We start from the raw sequence: 17,335 nt of genomic DNA on the forward strand, positions 1-17,335 counted from the left end.
ATTTTTAAATTTTTAAGAATTTAAACTCTGGAATTGGTAGCTAGATGCCGCTAGTAGTACCAATTTGATTTCGTGCGTTGCACAGCTCGCACCTTCCCTGTTCAATTCAGATCGTTGTTCTGCATACACGTTTCGTGTCTCGACGACTTAAAAGTAAGTTTAAACTCTGCGTGTGGATTTAATATTAACATAATCTTATCATTTATATTTCCTCCTTTTGAACTAAATTGTTTTTCGTTCATTTTCTTCAAAGATTGATTGGATATCATTGGATATTTATCTTTGTTTATTCTTGGGGTTATGTTTTCCTCCGCTTCTCTTATAACTTTTAGAAGTTCTTGTGAATTTGATTCTAATTGTAGTTTTATTTAATTTTTAGATGCGTTACGTGGCTGCATATATGTTGGCTGTGCTTGGCGGCAAGCAATCGCCGACCGCTGATGACATCAAGAAGATCTTAGGATCTGTTGGCATTGAGGCCAATGATGCTAAAATGAAGAAGCTCATTGCCGACCTCAGTGGCAAGACCATCGATGCTCTGATTGCTGAAGGTATAATCATTATATTTGATAAAATATCCATCAGTATTTTAATGTTTTTATGATGATTTTACCTATACCATCTTTCGGATGATATTGTTCATGATTTTAACTTTTTTACTGATATTATTCAAATTTAGTGTTATTTTTATGTTTGTCATTGTTTTTTTAATTAATTTTGGCGTTTTTTAGGTCGCGAGAAGCTCTGCAGCATGCCTGTTGGTGGTGGTGCTGCTGCAGCCCCTGCTGGAGGTGCCGCCCCAGCTGCTGAAGACAAGAAGGGTAAAATATACTTAATTGTTTATTTATTTTAGCTTTAAATGATGAATATTAATTTACCATCTTTCGCCTGATAACAAATCTGATGCGATTTTCTTTACTGAGTTTTGTTTACTTAGTTTTAATTGATTTACTTAATTAGGACAGTAAAATAATAGGGTTTTTAACTTTGCAGAGTCCAAGAAGGAAGAGAAGAAAGAGGAATCCGAGGAGGAAGATGACGATATGGGCTTCGGTCTCTTCGATTAAGCGACCAAACGGCGCTCATTTTAAGTACCTTAATTTTATAATAAAAGTTTAAGGACAAAACCACATCAAGTTGCAATTTTAACTCTGTATTTCTCTTTCCTTAAACCCTGTAGGATATTAATGTGTAGAGTAATTTCTCGTTCTCAGCTCGTAGTTTTAAATTTAAGCGTTTTTGTTTGCGGTCTGCTGCATTTCATGATTGACGTCATGAGTCATCGTCCTGGTGACTTTTGTAAAGGTTGGCAGCGTGCCGTGATTCAGCTGACAGGACAAGTGCACGTATGCCAGGTGGCGATGACGCCGCCCCAAAACAGAGCGCTTCATGTTTTTCGCCGCGCGCGCTCAATTTCCAATCAACGACACTGAATTCCCTTCGAGTACATTGCCAACCGCTTCGTTAATAATAATTCCGATTGGATTTGCGCGCACGCGACGTTTTGTGCGTGCTAATTGTCTGGCAAGTGCAGCGGTTTGACATTTGGCGGCGTCGCGTAGGAATCCAGCGCGCTGGACTCTGATAGTCGTTAGTCGGTGGCGAAGAAGCCGCAGCGCGCACGAAAGACGGGCCAGAACGACCATTTTGAAGTCATCGCTCGCCGACGACGAGAGGGTGTCCGCCGGCTGCGTACACCGTGTGCATCGCGAGCGTGCGTAGCGCGAGACGATAACGAGAGCGAGTTATCAAGAGCACGAAAGGGGCAAGAGGAGAAAAAAAACAGACAGACAAGTCAAACGCAGGCGGAGGAATCGACCCGCCGGGGTGCTCTGTGTGCGTGAGTGACCTACTGCGCGGACTGCAGTCGAGGCAGTCGACGTCTTGATCACACTGTGAACGGTCCGTGGAGATCCGAACAACATGTCGCTGCTGCCCATCAAGTTTCAGGAGCACCTGCAGGTATGCCGCATTGGCTTTTCACGTCATTTGCATCTATCAATCATTAGGCACACACCCAATGCAATAACTGCTACGTCAGGGGGGGCGTACACACATACACACCTAACCTGATCGCACCGAGTCTTGTTTCAATCGTTTTCACATTCATTTTATCACCATGCCTGCCTCTGTAACTTTATACTTAGATATTGTTTGTGTAATCAGCTCACAAATGTCGGCATCAACCTGGCGAACATCTCGTTCGCGTCGCTCACGATGGAGAGCGATAAATTCATCTGCGTGCGCGAGAAGGTCGGCGAGACATCGCAGGTGGTCATCATCGACATGGCCGATCCGACCAACCCCATCCGTCGGCCGATTACAGCCGAGAGCGCCATCATGAACCCAGCATCGAAAGTCATCGCTCTCAAGGGTAAATCCGGCGTCGAGACGCAGAAAACCCTGCAGATCTTCAACATTGAGATGAAGTCCAAGATGAAGGCGCATTTGATGACTGAGGATGTGGTCTTCTGGAAGTGGATCTCACTTAACTCCCTAGCGTTGGTGACAGAAACTGCTGTGTACCATTGGTCCATGGAGGGTGATTCCACGCCGGTGAAAATGTTTGAAAGGTATACTTTTATCATCTCCCTATGAGTATAAATAGAAACATTTAAATCTGTTTGTGCATTTTACTTGTAGGCACTCATCGTTGAACGGTGCACAGATAATCAACTACCGCTGCGATCCGAAACAGAACTGGCTGCTGCTCGTCGGCATCAGCGCACAGCAGAACCGCGTCATTGGCAACATGCAGTTGTATTCAGTCGAGCGTAAATGCTCGCAGCCCATCGAGGGCCATGCCGCGTCCTTTGCCACATTCAAAATGGAAGGCAATCCGGAACCATCTACGCTCTTCTGTTTCGCTGTGCGTACGCCACAAGGTGGAAAACTGCACATTATCGAAGTCGGGCAGAGTCCGTCTGGTAACCAGCCCTTCCAGAAGAAGACCGTCGACGTATTCTTCCCGCCCGAGGCGGCCAATGACTTCCCCGTCGCCATGCAGGTGTCCGCCAAGTACGACTGCATCTATCTTATCACCAAATACGGTTACATTCATCTGTACGACATTGAGACAGCGACCTGTATCTACATGAACCGCATCTCGAGCGAGACCATCTTTGTCACTGCGCCGCACGAAGCCACCGGTGGTATTATCGGCGTGAATCGCCGCGGGCAAGTGTTGTCTGTCTCCGTGGATGAGGAGTGTATCGTGCGATACGTCAACACTGTCCTGCACAATCCCGATCTGGCGCTGCGACTCGCCGCGAGGAATAATCTCGCCGGCGCCGAGGAGTTGTTCAGCAGTAAGTTTCAGATGTTGTTTCAGAACGGGCAGTACGCCGAGGCGGCCAAAGTAGCCGCGAATGCTCCCAAAGGTATCCTGCGTACGCCGTCGACCATTCAGATGTTCCAACAGGTGCAAGCGCCCAGCGGACAAAACAGTCCGCTACTGCAATACTTTGGCATTCTCTTAGATCAAGGGAAGCTCAATCGCTACGAGTCGCTGGAACTCGTCAAGCCTGTGCTCGTACAAGGCCGGAAACCACTCCTGGAGAAGTGGTTGAAGGACGAGAAGCTGGAATGCTCCGAGGAGCTCGGAGATTTGGTCAAGCAGGCAGAACCATCGTACGCATTAGCTGTGTATCTACGCGCGAATGTCCCAGCGAAGGTCATTCAATGCTTCGCCGAAACCGGACAGTTTCAGAAGATTGTCATCTACGCGAAGAAGGTCAGCTACACCCCGGATTACATCTACCTGCTGCGTTCGGTAATGCGCACGAATCCGGAGCAAGGCGCTGCGTTTGCTTCCATGCTGGTCGCTGATGAAGAACCACTCGCTGATATCAATCAAATCGTTGATATTTTCATGGAGCAGAATATGGTGCAGCAATGCACTGCGTTCCTGCTTGACGCGCTGAAGAATAACCGCCCGACTGAAGGGCACCTTCAAACACGCTTGCTAGAAATGAATTTGATGTCTGCGCCGCAAGTCGCTGATGCGATTCTCGGCAATAGTATGTTCACGCATTATGATCGCGCGCATGTAGCGCAGCTCTGCGAAAAGGCCGGACTCCTCCAGCGTGCTTTGGAGCATTACACCGATTTGTACGATATTAAACGTGCTGTGGTACACACGCATCTCTTGTCTGTGGATTGGTTGGTGGGTTTCTTTGGCACGCTGAGCGTTGAGGATAGTTTGGAGTGTCTGAAGGCGATGTTAACCGCCAACATTCGTCAGAATTTACAGATTTGCGTGCAGATCGCCACCAAGTATCACGAACAGCTGACTACCAAAGCGTTGATTGACCTCTTTGAGAACTTCAAGAGCTACGAAGGTCTCTTCTACTTCCTCGGCTCGATTGTCAACTTCAGCCAGGATCAAGAGGTGCACTTTAAGTACATTCAATCTGCTTGTAAGACTGGGCAGATTAAGGAAGTCGAACGTATTTGTCGCGAGAGCAACTGTTATAATGCGGAGCGCGTGAAGAACTTCCTCAAAGAGGCGAAGTTAACCGACCAACTGCCGTTGATCATCGTCTGCGATCGCTTTGATTTCGTCCATGATCTTGTCCTGTATTTGTACCGCAATTCCCTGCAGAAGTACATCGAGATTTACGTGCAGAAGGTGAATCCATCGCGACTGCCTGTCGTTGTCGGCGGTCTATTGGACGTGGACTGCAGTGAGGACATCATCAAGAATCTAATTCTTGTTGTACGCGGACAGTTTAGCACCGATGAGCTCGTGGAGGAAGTCGAGAAACGCAACAGGCTGAAACTATTACTGCCGTGGTTAGAATCCCGGTTCCATGAGGGTTGTGTCGAACCAGCCACGCATAATGCTCTGGCCAAGATTTACATCGATGCCAATAATAACGCCGAGCGCTTCCTCAAGGAAAATCAATATTATGACTCGCGCGTCGTTGGCAGGTACTGCGAGAAGCGTGATCCGCATCTTGCGTTCGTCGCCTATGAACGCGGTCAGTGCGATCGCGAATTGATCGCTGTTTGTAATGAGAACTCGCTGTTTAAATCCGAGGCGAGGTACTTGGTACGTCGTAGAGATCCGGAACTCTGGGCGGAGGTGCTCATTGAATCGAATCCCTATCGCAGGCAGCTGATTGATCAAGTCGTGCAGACTGCGCTCAGCGAGACGCAGGACCCCGAGGATATTTCCATCACGGTCAAGGCGTTCATGACCGCTGATTTACCCAATGAGTTGATTGAGCTGCTCGAGAAAGTCGTCTTGGATAACTCCGTCTTTTCCGACCATAGAAACCTGCAGAACCTGCTGATTTTGACGGCGATCAAGGCGGACACCACCCGAGTCATGGACTACATCAATCGGCTGGATAACTACGACGCGCCTGATATTGCCAACATCGCTATCAATAGTCATCTGTACGAGGAGGCGTTTGCTATCTTCAAGAAGTTTGATGTTAACACCAGCGCCATCCAGGTGCTCATTGAGCAGGTGAATAACCTGGATCGTGCGTATGAATTCGCCGAGCGGTGTAACGAGCCAGCTGTGTGGAGTCAGCTCGCCAAAGCGCAGCTGCAAGGCGGTATGGTGAAGGAAGCCATTGATTCCTACATCAAGGCGGATGATCCCTCCGCGTACATGGCGGTGGTGGAGACCGCGAGCAAGAATAACAGCTGGGAGGATCTCGTGCGTTACCTGCAGATGGCACGGAAGAAGGCGCGCGAGAGTTATGTCGAATCGGAGTTGATTTACTCGTATGCCAAGACCGGACGCCTTGCTGACCTGGAGGAGTTCATCAGCGGGCCGAATCATGCGGATATCCAGAAGATCGGCGATCGCTGCTTTGATGACAAGATGTACGACGCGGCGAAGTTGTTGTACAACAATGTGAGCAACTTTGCGCGCCTGGCGATTACTCTCGTGCATCTGAAGGAGTTCCAAGGCGCTGTGGATGGCGCACGCAAAGCGAACTCAACGCGTACTTGGAAAGAGGTTTGTTTTGCCTGTGTGGACGCCGAGGAGTTCCGCCTGGCGCAGATGTGCGGCATGCATATCGTTGTCCACGCCGATGAACTCCAGGATTTGATTAACTACTATCAGGATCGAGGGTATTTCGAGGAGTTGATTGGTCTGTTGGAAGCGGCGCTTGGTTTGGAGCGTGCGCACATGGGCATGTTTACTGAGCTCGCCATCCTCTACAGCAAATACAAGCCGGGTAAAATGCGCGAGCACTTGGAGCTGTTTTGGTCACGCGTGAATATCCCGAAGGTGTTGCGCGCCGCTGAGCAGGCGCATCTCTGGGCTGAGCTGGTGTTCTTGTACGATAAGTACGAGGAGTATGATAACGCTGTGCTGGCGATGATGACACACCCCACCGAAGCATGGCGTGAGGGTCACTTTAAAGATATCATCACCAAGGTGGCGAATATCGAATTGTACTACAAGGCGATCCAGTTTTATCTGGATTATAAACCGTTGTTGTTGAATGATTTGTTGCTGGTGCTCGCGCCGCGTATGGATCATTCACGCGCGGTGCAGTTCTTCACCAAGACGAACCATCTGCAGCTGGTGAAGAGCTATCTGCGCAGCGTGCAGTCGCTGAATAACAAGGCGATCAATGAGGCGTTGAATAATCTGTTGATTGAGGAGGAGGACTTCCAGGGATTGCGCACGTCGATTGACGCGTTCGACAACTTTGATAACATTGGCCTCGCGCAGAGTTTGGAGAAGCACGAGCTGACTGAATTCCGACGCATTGCGGCCTATTTGTACAAGGGCAACAACCGGTGGAAGCAGAGCGTCGAACTCTGCAAGAAGGATAAGCTATTCAGGGATGCAATGGAGTATACGGCGGAGTCACGTCAGGGTGAGCTTGCTGAAGAACTGCTGGCGTGGTTCTTGGAACGCAAGGCTTTCGATTGTTTCTCGGCATGTTTATATCAGGTTTGTGGTGTTTTTTTGTTTTATTGTAGTGTAAATTAATTTATTTTGTATAATTTTTAGTGTTATGATCTATTGCGACCTGACGTGATACTGGAACTCGCATGGCGCCACAAGATTATGGACTTTGCGATGCCGTATCTCATCCAGGTGACGCGCGAGCTCTCTCAGAAGGTGGAGAAGCTGGAGCAGTCGGATGCGCAGCGCGCGACTGAGGCGGAGCAGCACGAAACGAACAAGCCGATGATGATGGCCGAGCCGCAGCTGATGCTGACGGCTGGACCTGGCATGGGTAGGTGTTGTGTGTGTGTGTGTGTGCGTGTGTTGTCTAACTTCCACACGCTCATTGTTTTTCTCTTCATGTGACTATCGGATGTTGTCTTTTATTAGCACCTCCTCCCCCCTTCGACTCTTCACACTCTTCAAGCTACACTTTCTAGAACTAGAGTCTAGGGCAACTATTGCAATGTAGTTAAGTAGGTGTTTTTTTGGTGTGCGTGTCGCTTGCGTTTTATCCCTTTTTTTTTTCGTACTCACTTTTTTTGATTGCATTGCAATGCGTGGGATGTGTGTTTTATTGATTGTGTTTTGGTGTTTTCTGTATTAGGTATTCCGCCCGGTGCGCAAGGATACGCGCCACAGCAACCGTACATGCCGCAGCCCGGCTACAACCATCAGATGCAGTACCAGGGCTATGGGATGTAAGCTTCCTGTCTCCCCCGCCACACGCCAAGCCGATTACCACTGAGAGAACAGACAATATTCAATCAAATGCTTTTTTCACCGAGTAAAGTGTTAGTACATGTTGGTTGTCAACACCGCCTCAAAGCGCCTTATCGATAATCGGCCCGAAACGAGATCATGCGCGAACTACGACGACGACTACGTTCATTATTATTATTAGTTTCGTCAATATTTTAACGTTAGTTATGTTATTTATCATTGCCCGCAGAAGACACACATTCAGAAGATACACTTTCCGCCCCTCATACACACACGCATATACCGAACTTAAAATATTATTGCAAATATTAACTTTATTCTTTTATCTTACAATTTAAGATTATGCTGTTATTCTATGGTAGTGTTAATCAAGTAAACAGAGTTGCAAGTCACTTGGACAAAAACGGATTCACTTGGGTTTTTGCTTTCGTTTCAGTGGAGGATGAGATTGTAGGCATTCCAAAACTATGTAATGTATATAATAGAGAAATGAAATTACACACACAAAAAAACGAAGAATATATTTCTAGTTGCAACTTAGAGGAAAATTAACGTAACAAAAGAGATGTCAACTCATTAATTATTAAATTATTGAAATCTAAAGTATGGATTAGCGATTGAAATGCGAAGCAAACGAGAATGAAATTACAATTTTAAAAGATTTATGTAAATAATTGTATTTCAAGAAATTATTATATGATAGTAAAACGTACTAAATTATAATTCCACAGCGCCTGAACTAACGCACCAGCCATTCAGCAGTCAAATTATTAATTATTTATTGTTTACCGGAGACAATCACATGCGTTGGCGGCATATGCCTCAATCGCGAGGTATTTATTTAACTAACTTTTGCTTAATCACTGCATTACGAGTATGTCCGTGTTAATTAATGCGTTCATTGTTTCGGCATCTCTCTGGCTGTTAACAGCTGGTAATGATGGTGTGTTATTCAAACGCAAGACATCATGCCGCGTGGAAGACGATGCCCACACAACCGAAATGGAGACATATCTCTGGATGTCTGAATTCCCGAGTAAAAAACGCCTATGTCATGAAGGGCATTGCAAATCCCTGGATTGCAAAATGTATAAACTGCCCGCGAATAAAGGATGGCCCGACAGCGCGTATTATGAAGTCGCTGATGTGAAATTCCAAAAACTCCGACGCTGGTGTGACTGGGAGCAGGATTCACCCGGTGGGCAACGCAAGGGATTGCTAGGCAATTTCCTCGGGTCGTTTAAAAGCATGCTGATTTATCCTGGGACACGATGGTGTGGCATGGGCAACCGTGCCAATCACTACAATGATCTAGGTTTCCTGCATAGTAGGGAAGATGCTTGTTGTCGTGAGCATGACATGTGCCCGGTGTTTATTCAGGCAGGGACTTGTGTGCACAATCAAATGGCACCCAATCTGTGTAACAATTCAAGCGTTACAATGTATAAACACAAGAATAATCCCTATAGATTATATTAATTCTATTAACTAATGTGTTTTCTTTTTAGGTCTCATTGTGATTGCGATCGGCGTTTTCAAAAATGCCTGCAGAGTTTAGGCACGCCAACTTCATACATCCTAAGAAAGTTGTATTTTAACATGTTGGGTGGACGCTGTTTTGCTCACGATGGCCAAACCGGTATTCTGCGCACCTTCGTGCTCACAAGTCTCGGCAAACTCAAACATACTAATTATAAAAAGTAAGTAAATGTATTACAGCAACAGAAAATGACTCGAAAATGAAAAAAATCGGAATGTATAATTATTTGACGTCCATTTCAACTTCGGCGTCTGCATCCCCATCGCTCTCGTTGAACATAAACTCCTGCTGGTACTCTTTCAGGAACTGCACCGAGCGTCCTTCGTCATAAAACAACTCGTACGCGCGTTTTATATCCTCCACTTCCACTTCATTCACCTTACGCTTCCTCGCAATCAAATACGAAGTGGTTATCAATTGTATTCCATACCGCAGTGAAGTTTCCAATGCGATGCGAGTTAACACCGTCAACGCATCGTCTGTCAACTGACAATCCTCCTCCTCACACCGAATATTCAAGATCTCCTTCAGTTCCTTCTCCTCATATGGTACTGTGGGTACAATAATCATTCTATCCAGTAAATCCAACGGTATGCCATGCGGTGACTTGTAATTCGTGCCGCGGATGCGGGTGACTCCGCGATTCGTCGCCATCATGACAATGGGCGCCATTTCGTTCTCCAACGCACGATTCAAGAACGAAAAGCATTCGATATCCAGCATGTGTACCTCATCGATGAACAACACACCGGGGATTATTTCGGCTTTACCCTCCTCGCGCCATTCCGCTACCTTTCCGTTGATCTGCTCACGTACCTCGGGTTTTATCTCGCCGGTGTCGCCGGAAAACAACGCTAGGAAGCCATGCGTGCGGCTGTTGATCACGTCGATCTCGTGTAGTGTCACGGTGTGGACGACTTCCTTACGTTTCTGCAATTCGCCTTCGGGGCATTGCACGAATCTCGTCTGTTGGCCGGTGGCGTCGTAGTCGCGTGCGCGTGTGAATGATCTGCCTAGTCTGGTGATCTTTCCGGTGGCTTTGTCAATGGTGATCACATCGCCCGACTGGACTTTTTCCTTGAGGATGCTGTCGATCATTTTTCCGCCTAGGTCGTAGACGGTTTCCATGTCGGTGGTTTTCAGGATGAGTTTGCCGACTTTGTTGCCTTCGCCGGTTGCGGGACGCTCGATTTGTACCTCTATTACTTCGCCTTCAATGATTTCACTTTCTTCCCTGGAAAATATGAGAAAATAAATGTTTTTTCTTTTAGAATAGATTTGTAACTTACTTAATTCTAACGCCAATTGATTTTCTGATTGCTTGAGTCAATGCTTCAGTCTTACTCATCTCCAGAGAGAAGATTTCACTGCCAGCCATGCTTGTGAATGGTGTATCCAAGCCTAGGGATGATGCTAAAGCTGTGGCAATTGCTGTCTTGCCTGTGCCAGGTTGTCCGGCTAACAGGACTGCTCTGCCAGCAATGCGGCCTTCTTTTACCATCTGCAGGACGATTCCAGCGGCGCGGCGCGCTGTCATCTGTCCAACCATACCTTGAGACACCTAATAACATCCAGAGGGAAGTGATTAATGTTTTTGTTCTCAATATTATTCTATTGTTTATATTTACATTTCTAGCTTCAAGAGATTCATTCAATCCAAGTCCTCGGATGTGTGAATGCGCACCAATGCGTTCAATGCGAGTGATATCACGCACTTCTGCGACTTTTGCTGCTGCTGCTGCTGCCGACTGCACAAACGTGAGAAAAGTTAGGTTAACTTACAAAACAACTCAGTATTTCTTGTTTTAAACGTGTTTTATCGAAAAGTTTATACTTTTATGAAGATATAACTTAATATTATACATTTTAGGTGATTTTTATGAAGTGTAATACACTAAATTAGTAAAATATCCGACTTACCGCCATTCTGTTTGCTGCTTGTTTGTTTGATCAATCACATGAAACAAGTTGGTGACCCAGGCAACCACCAACACTCACTTGCACACAGCCGACTTGATTTTCACCTAGGCTATAGGCAACTTGTATTCCTCACACATGCGCCATGTTTGTTTGGAATAAGTTTCTTTATTCGATTTGAAGGGCAACTCTCAAGTTATTCGATTCTTTTCTAATATACATCTCAGTGGGCATATTTTAATTGTACATGGTGACAATAAGAGATGATCGCGAAACAATTCTTTTCAAGTATGATCGAATGATGATGATGATCGACAATAAATATCAAGTCACTGATCGACGGAATGTCTCAAGTAATGAACTTAAAAATAACGACTTGTTTTACAAAGAAATCAATGTATATTTACAAATATGTTTATTATTAATTTTTCGGTGGCTCGTTCCGTCATTTGCTTGCGTTCAAAGAACAACAGAGAGAGAAGAAAACGTTGGGCGTGTGTTTAAAATTCGTGACACATTCCGCGCTGCAATCGCGCAGATTCTCCACAATAAAACATCAAAAAAATCAAAAAGTACAACATTAAAAATGACGCACACGTTTGCACAGCGTGTGTAATAAAGTAAAATGTATAATTCTGCGGGGTTGTTTAAGAAAATCAAAATATTGCTAATGACTATCACTATAAAACTCAAGAAAATTTCAAAATCAAGCAATCTGCGCGCGCATCGCGGTAAAAACATGTCGCGCTTCTCAACGCTTTTCTCTCCTCTCTGCTTCTAATCAATGTCTTCATTTGAATATAGAGATTGCTGGTATTCGTTGTATCCCTAGTGCTGGCCAACGGGGGTGGTCTGGCGTTCAATCTCCTCCAAACTGAGCGCGTGCTGAGCGACTGCGCTGGTAGGAATGCTGGGCACGTTGCCCTTACGCGCGCGCTCCAACAAATCGGGCGAAAACCATCGCGCAAGCTGGTCGCTCGTCGGCGAAAGATCACCGCGATGATGATTATTATCTTCAAAAACAAACACAAAAACAACAATAAGTATCATAAGTATCACATAATTCCATTAAAATAATATTTACAATTGTTTGTGTGTTGTGTGTGTTGTATGTGTATGATATGTGTCGATTGTTAATGTTTACCAAAGTTAGCAGCCTGCCAGTTGCCACTCTGCGGATGCTGGAAGGCAGGCGGCTGCTGCTGCTGATGCTGCGCGCGTACATTCTGATGCTGCTGGCGCAACTGCTGCGAACTCAACTGCTGAAACTGTTGCCCACCCTGCTGCGGTGGATTCTGCTGACTACCGCCGGAATTAACATTACTCTGCTGCGGTGGCTGAGCGAAGAAGTTCTTTGCTTGTGACTGCTGTGGCAAGTGCTGTTGGTGAAGCATTCGATGCTGCTGCGCCTGCTGGAAGTACTCGGCTTGATTCTGGCCCTGCTGGTAATTGTTTGCCTTGACAATCGCACGCCCTGAAACTTGTTGAAAACATTTGTTGCAGATTACTCAAGAATCCATCATGGCGGGTGTGAATACCTGGTTGTTTCATTTGGTTGGAATAATTGTTATTCCAATTGAGTTGCTGCTGCTGCTGCTGTTGCTGTGGCGTTGGTTGTTGCATCTGTACGCCACTGCCTCCCTGCGCGTTTTGTGGCCCGCTCCGCAGACCGGTGAGTGGGCGTCCTTGTGGCACTTTGTCTTTTCCATCTTTGGATGCTACAAATTTAGATGATATTTAAGTATATATAAATAATTTATTACTTGTATTGCTTACAGTCGTCCTTTTCAGCTGTCAATTTCCTCATAACCGAAGTAGGCATGAATAAATGTGTCGGTGTAGGCGATGCAGTGCTCTTCGCCGGCGAACCAGCAGCGCCGCGTTGCTGCTGCTGTTGCTTCTTGCGATAATTCTCCTCCTGCTCCTCCAGCTTCTTTTTAATCAACGCGCGTTGCATAATATGCTGCGTGTGCACTTGCAGCTCGCGCGGCGACGGAATTCGTTGGTGTAGAGCTGCAAACAATGCCAAATTAGAATCAAATAAACTACACATTCTTAACGACAAGAGTGTTGTTAATAATTAAGTTAAGTCACAAGTGTGGTACCTGGCACCGAAAGGGTGTTGGGACTGGTTGCCATTATGGGCGACACGCAGTAAGCTGCATGAAAGTAGCGTTAATTAATCAAGTGTCGCAAAGGGCGGGCAAGCAAAGCAAACAACTTGAGAGCGCAAGCAGAAATCATACTAATAATAAAACAAAAAGATAACGGTTCGCCTCACCGTTGGGTGTCAGGGGTGAAACGCGCAGTTGTTGCTGCGTGTAAAAGTTAGGCGAGACGGCCTGCGGCGGCACCGGTGGCGGCGCGACGCTCACAACCGCCGGCTGCACTTGCGGCTGCGGCGGCGGTGCCTGCTGCGGCGTTTGCTGCTGCTGCTGCTGCTGCTGCATCTTGAGTATCGTCAGCAGCATCTCGCGATGCCGCGGTTGCATCGCCGGATTGGCGAGCTGCTGGTAAAGGTGCTGCGGTGTGATGTCGCCCCGCTTCAACCCTACCCAGCGGCGACCACTCAAAGTGTTAGTATAAAAATACAGGGATAACAACAACGGAAACAAACAAAATACACAAACAACGTGCATGCGCACACTCACCCTGCATTATAGCCTGCGCTTCGGGACGGTTGAGCAGCTCACGACTCTGCGCCACATTCATCTCGTGCAGCGGTGAGCCACGCTGATGACCACCGCCAAAGTTAGCGGCGTTCATCAGCTTACTGAGCATGTCAATCTGCTGCTGGCGTTGCACTTGAGTCTGCAGCTGCTGCAATTTGTACGCCATTTCAGTCATATGCTGTTGTTGTGGCGGTGGTGCTTGTTGTTGTTGTTGCTGTGGCTGGTTAGGCATGCGTGTCTGCTGCATACGCGTCGCCTCTGCATCCTTTTGCTGCGAGTGCGACAACATCTCCATGATACTCATCGGTTTAGACATTTGCGAAAACTTTAACAAAACAAATCAGTTAAAAATACAATTTTAACAGGTAAATATTGAAATAGTACCAATCGCTTGAATTGTTGCACATCCTCTTCACCAGGCTTACTCTGCGCACCTTTTTCAGGCGCACCATGCCTCAACGGCGCCTCCAACTCCTCCAGACTGAGGATTTTCCCAGCGCCAGGCGGCGCATCAGCCTTCTTACTCGCATGACCCGCTGCGGCGCGCTGCTGCATCTCAATCATATTGAGCGATGAGGACGAGGACTCCTGCGCGTGCTTCTGGCCCCCGCGGCCTGCCTGCGGGGGATGCGTATTGGCCGCCGGACTGATCGGAGCAAAATACGACTCGGAGTCGCCCGGCTGCGGGATCGCCACTCGCTGCGGCTCGTTAAACGTGTCGCCCAACAGATTACGGATGAGATTATGATGATGTTCCTGACTGGGTGGTGAAGACCTGCGACTACCGTCACTTTCCTTGGTCGGCGGGGACTTTTCACGTTGGAACCAGCGCGAGAAACGACTTCCAGCCGCATCACCAGCCTCGACACCATTCTAAAAAGGTAATCACACATTAATCAAGTAATATTAATCAATATTAATGAATACATACGCTGAGTAAACCAGGAATTGGCAACGAATCAGCCTTAAACATCGCATCAAAGTTGAAACACTCCTCATCGGGCCCGCCTAGCTTCGTCGACGTCTTCTTCTTCTCTTCATCACTCTTCTTATCATGCTGCTGCTGCTGCTTGCCTTTCTCATGGTTAAACTTAGTCGGCGAGGTGCTGCCATCTTTACCGATAAGATTCTCCTTACCAAGATTCTTCTTCGGTGGAGGATCCGCTTTCTTCCCGCCAGCGGCAGCATCCCCATTAACACTGCGTTTGTTCTGTTTATTGTTCTTCTTATTACTAACCTTCTCCGGCGGGTCGTCAAAACCCCGCAACTCTATAGTATCATTCTGGCTAATCGGCCCCGACGAGAACCACTCGGGCTCCTCTTCGCGTTCGTTACTCACGCGACGATTATACCCGCGACTCTGCGCTTGTCTGCCGTGCTTCTCCTTCGCCGGGTCAAAATCACGTCCAAACGAACGCCGATCGAAGCGATCCTCGCGCTCACGATCGTCAATTCTTCGATCTCGCTCGGGACGATCACGGCGATCACCACCGCCGCCACCGCCTCGCTCCGGACGATCACGGTCTCGATCCCTGTCGCTAATTTCACGCCGATAACCAAAGTCGTTCTCCTCGGTCTTCTCCTGGTAATCCCACGGCAGGATTCGACCACTGCCAATGCGTCTTTGCATCGGTTGATCACGATCGCGATCACGGTCACGATCTCGGTCGCGTTCGCGATCTCCCTTGCCACCGGACGCTGCTCCAAGGGGACTATGCGCTCGATTAACTCGAATTGGTAAAGCGGCGCCCGGTACAGCGGTAGCGCTCGCGCTCTCCCGACTGTTGGGAACAAAACATCCCGAATTGAAGCTGCGTCGCTGCGGACTCAACACAATCCCATCCTGCTCCTTACGAATCCTCTCCCGGGGATCAGCCGGTCGACTGCGCTGCTTTCCAACGGGCGCAGCATCATCGCCACCGCCCGCTGCACCACCAGGTCCATTCTCCGACTGATTCTCAGCCTGCTTGTTACTGTAATGCCATGGTTCGGGATCCCACACGCCCGCCGAGTTGTAGTACGCCGCATCCAGACACTTGGGCTTCTTTTGCGAGAACGGCGCCTTGCGCAGCTTCAGCAGCTCCTCCTTGGTGTAGCGATGGTCTACGAGCGATGCCGGCGGTAATTCCGTGGTGATTCCACCGGAAATCGCCGAGATTATCGCCGGATCCTTAAAGTCCTTCTTGGTCTCGCCGTCCTCATCACCTTGAATTATTAATAGATTAAATATTAGTTGCAATAGTGGAATATTGTATGTTGTGGGCTTACGAAATGAAACGTGCAAACGTTTGCGTTTCACCGGTTCCCACACGACCGCCACGAGGGCGGCGGCGGCGTTCATGAGAATCGGTTTCGGTGGTCGTTTGTGCACCATTTCGCACCCGAATCAAACAAAATGAATAGAAAACTATGACTAGATTGTATAAAACTATGATATTCGCTTGCGGAAGCACGTTTTTGCTCTTTTGAAGAGATCAAATTCGTTATCGCGAGTTGTTCACTCTTAAAATTCACAATGTCGAATAATCGCAAAGTGGCGAGCGCGCACAACGCGTTGTTTAAAACCTTGACAATAGCAAAAAATCATAGAGCACAGATAAAGACCAACACCGTGTTGAGTCTTACACTGGACTTACTCTCTAAGCCTCCATTTTACTCACCATCTTTCTTCGGATTTTCCTTATCCATGAAGAAGGTGGATTCCAGAAGGTGGCGCGTCTCTCTGCCTGGTAAATCTCTTCTAGGCTCAGTCTTCTTGCACACTTCACAACCAAAATTCACAAATGTATGTACAATTAATACTTAAACTAGTTGCTAGCTCCTCCAGTTAGTGTCACAAAGTGGCATTCATAGTTGTAGTCACTTTGTTATGTGTTTACTATATATCACAGACTAATATTTGAATGAAAACAGACCACCGTGTGTGGTGGTGTGCTAGGTGAGATGACTCCTGGCAGACAAAGTGAGTGCCGCGAGTGAGTACACTACTCACGACGATGCGAATGGAATTGTCTATTGTCCAGCGCGGGCCACGGCGTCCCGCGGCGCGTTTGCGGAGCGTTGTTCTACGCTCGTGCGAAAATTGGAGCAGACGTCGTCGTCGCCGTCGCCATATGCTTTTCGTGCGTCCGAGTGCGTGTAGAGTGGTCGCGTCCAGTCGCCTAGCCGCTCGTCGCTGCTGCTGTTGTCTCCTCTAGCGTATCTCGCGTCTCGTTGACTCTCGTCGCTTCGCTCCCCGTGTGTGTTTGGTCTCCGCTGCAGGGGCCGCTGTTTTCGTTCCGCGCGCTCTCGGCCAACGTCTCTTTCTCTTCGCCCGTTGTGTGTACGACGACGACGAACACACCAACTCACGCGCAACGCAACGCTAATTCGCGTGTGGACGCGCCGACGCACGCACACCACCAGAGCGTCGCGAAGGTGTCACCTCTGTGCGTTGCGCGTCGCGCGCCAGCTGTTTTGCGCGATTTTAAACACGCGAAATTGATGATTGAGCTGATTGGAAATTTGTTTCAGAGCGGGATTAGTGCGACAGAAGCGGCGACACGCGTGACGAAATTT

At 47.7% G+C, this 17,335-nt stretch overlaps 5 protein-coding genes across 11 annotated transcripts; 3 read left to right on the forward strand and 2 right to left on the reverse strand.

Annotated features, from left to right (window-relative positions):
- The first annotated feature begins 58 nt into the window (after positions 1-58).
- LOC135802455 (large ribosomal subunit protein P2-like) lies at positions 59-1,132 on the forward strand. The gene is made up of 4 exons (XM_065316050.1): positions 59-153; positions 380-551; positions 732-821; positions 994-1,132. Exons 2-4 carry the CDS (start codon positions 380-382, stop codon positions 1,065-1,067), a joined length of 336 nt encoding a protein of 111 aa, XP_065172122.1. The 5' UTR covers positions 59-153; the 3' UTR covers positions 1,068-1,132.
- Positions 1,133-1,354: 222 nt separating this feature from the next.
- LOC135802400 (clathrin heavy chain-like) lies at positions 1,355-8,365 on the forward strand. 2 transcript variants are annotated; one of them, XM_065315981.1, is made up of 6 exons: positions 1,355-1,962; positions 2,167-2,573; positions 2,644-6,928; positions 6,989-7,217; positions 7,316-7,401; positions 7,533-8,365. In XM_065315981.1, the coding sequence occupies exons 1-5, from the start codon at positions 1,924-1,926 to the stop codon at positions 7,363-7,365; spliced, it is 5,010 nt and encodes a 1,669-aa protein (XP_065172053.1). In that variant the 5' UTR covers positions 1,355-1,923; the 3' UTR covers positions 7,366-7,401; positions 7,533-8,365. The 2 variants fall into 2 exon arrangements, with proteins under 2 accessions (XP_065172053.1, XP_065172045.1); XM_065315973.1 differs by lacking the exon at positions 7,316-7,401 and having other exon boundaries at positions 1,357-1,962.
- A 285-nt stretch (positions 8,366-8,650) lies between these two features.
- On the forward strand, positions 8,651-9,352 carry LOC135803330 (phospholipase A2-like). The gene is made up of 2 exons (XM_065316920.1): positions 8,651-9,090; positions 9,157-9,352. Exons 1-2 carry the CDS (start codon positions 8,651-8,653, stop codon positions 9,350-9,352), a joined length of 636 nt encoding a protein of 211 aa, XP_065172992.1.
- LOC135802449 (ruvB-like 2) lies at positions 8,989-11,214 on the reverse strand. Its single transcript, XM_065316036.1, has 4 exons — positions 11,109-11,214; positions 10,817-10,936; positions 10,478-10,749; positions 8,989-10,422 (listed from the first exon to the last, which is right to left on the reverse strand). The coding sequence occupies exons 1-4, from the start codon at positions 11,112-11,114 to the stop codon at positions 9,411-9,413; spliced, it is 1,410 nt and encodes a 469-aa protein (XP_065172108.1). The 5' UTR covers positions 11,115-11,214; the 3' UTR covers positions 8,989-9,410.
- A 95-nt stretch (positions 11,215-11,309) lies between these two features.
- Positions 11,310-17,139, reverse strand: LOC135802408 (eukaryotic translation initiation factor 4E transporter-like). Of its 6 annotated transcripts, none has more exons than XM_065316015.1 (10): positions 16,438-17,139; positions 14,709-15,982; positions 14,162-14,650; positions 13,757-14,102; positions 13,387-13,656; positions 13,211-13,264; positions 12,882-13,118; positions 12,644-12,823; positions 12,250-12,585; positions 11,310-12,118 (listed from the first exon to the last, which is right to left on the reverse strand). In XM_065316015.1, exons 1-10 carry the CDS (start codon positions 16,463-16,465, stop codon positions 11,934-11,936), a joined length of 3,399 nt encoding a protein of 1,132 aa, XP_065172087.1. In that variant the 5' UTR covers positions 16,466-17,139; the 3' UTR covers positions 11,310-11,933. The 6 variants fall into 6 exon arrangements, with proteins under 6 accessions (XP_065172087.1, XP_065172074.1, XP_065172068.1 ...); XM_065316002.1 differs by lacking the exon at positions 16,438-17,139 and adding an exon at positions 16,046-16,281 and having other exon boundaries at positions 12,250-12,579; XM_065315996.1 differs by lacking the exon at positions 16,438-17,139 and adding an exon at positions 16,046-16,281.
- Between the last annotated feature and the right edge of the window lie 196 nt (positions 17,140-17,335).

Source organism: Atheta coriaria, unplaced genomic scaffold, assembly GCF_025399875.1.
Source record: "Atheta coriaria isolate IRGN ID8LTWV9N9 unplaced genomic scaffold, Caltech_Dcor_3.1 hic_scaffold_2_pilon, whole genome shotgun sequence".
Taxonomy (NCBI): domain Eukaryota; kingdom Metazoa; phylum Arthropoda; class Insecta; order Coleoptera; family Staphylinidae; genus Dalotia; species Dalotia coriaria.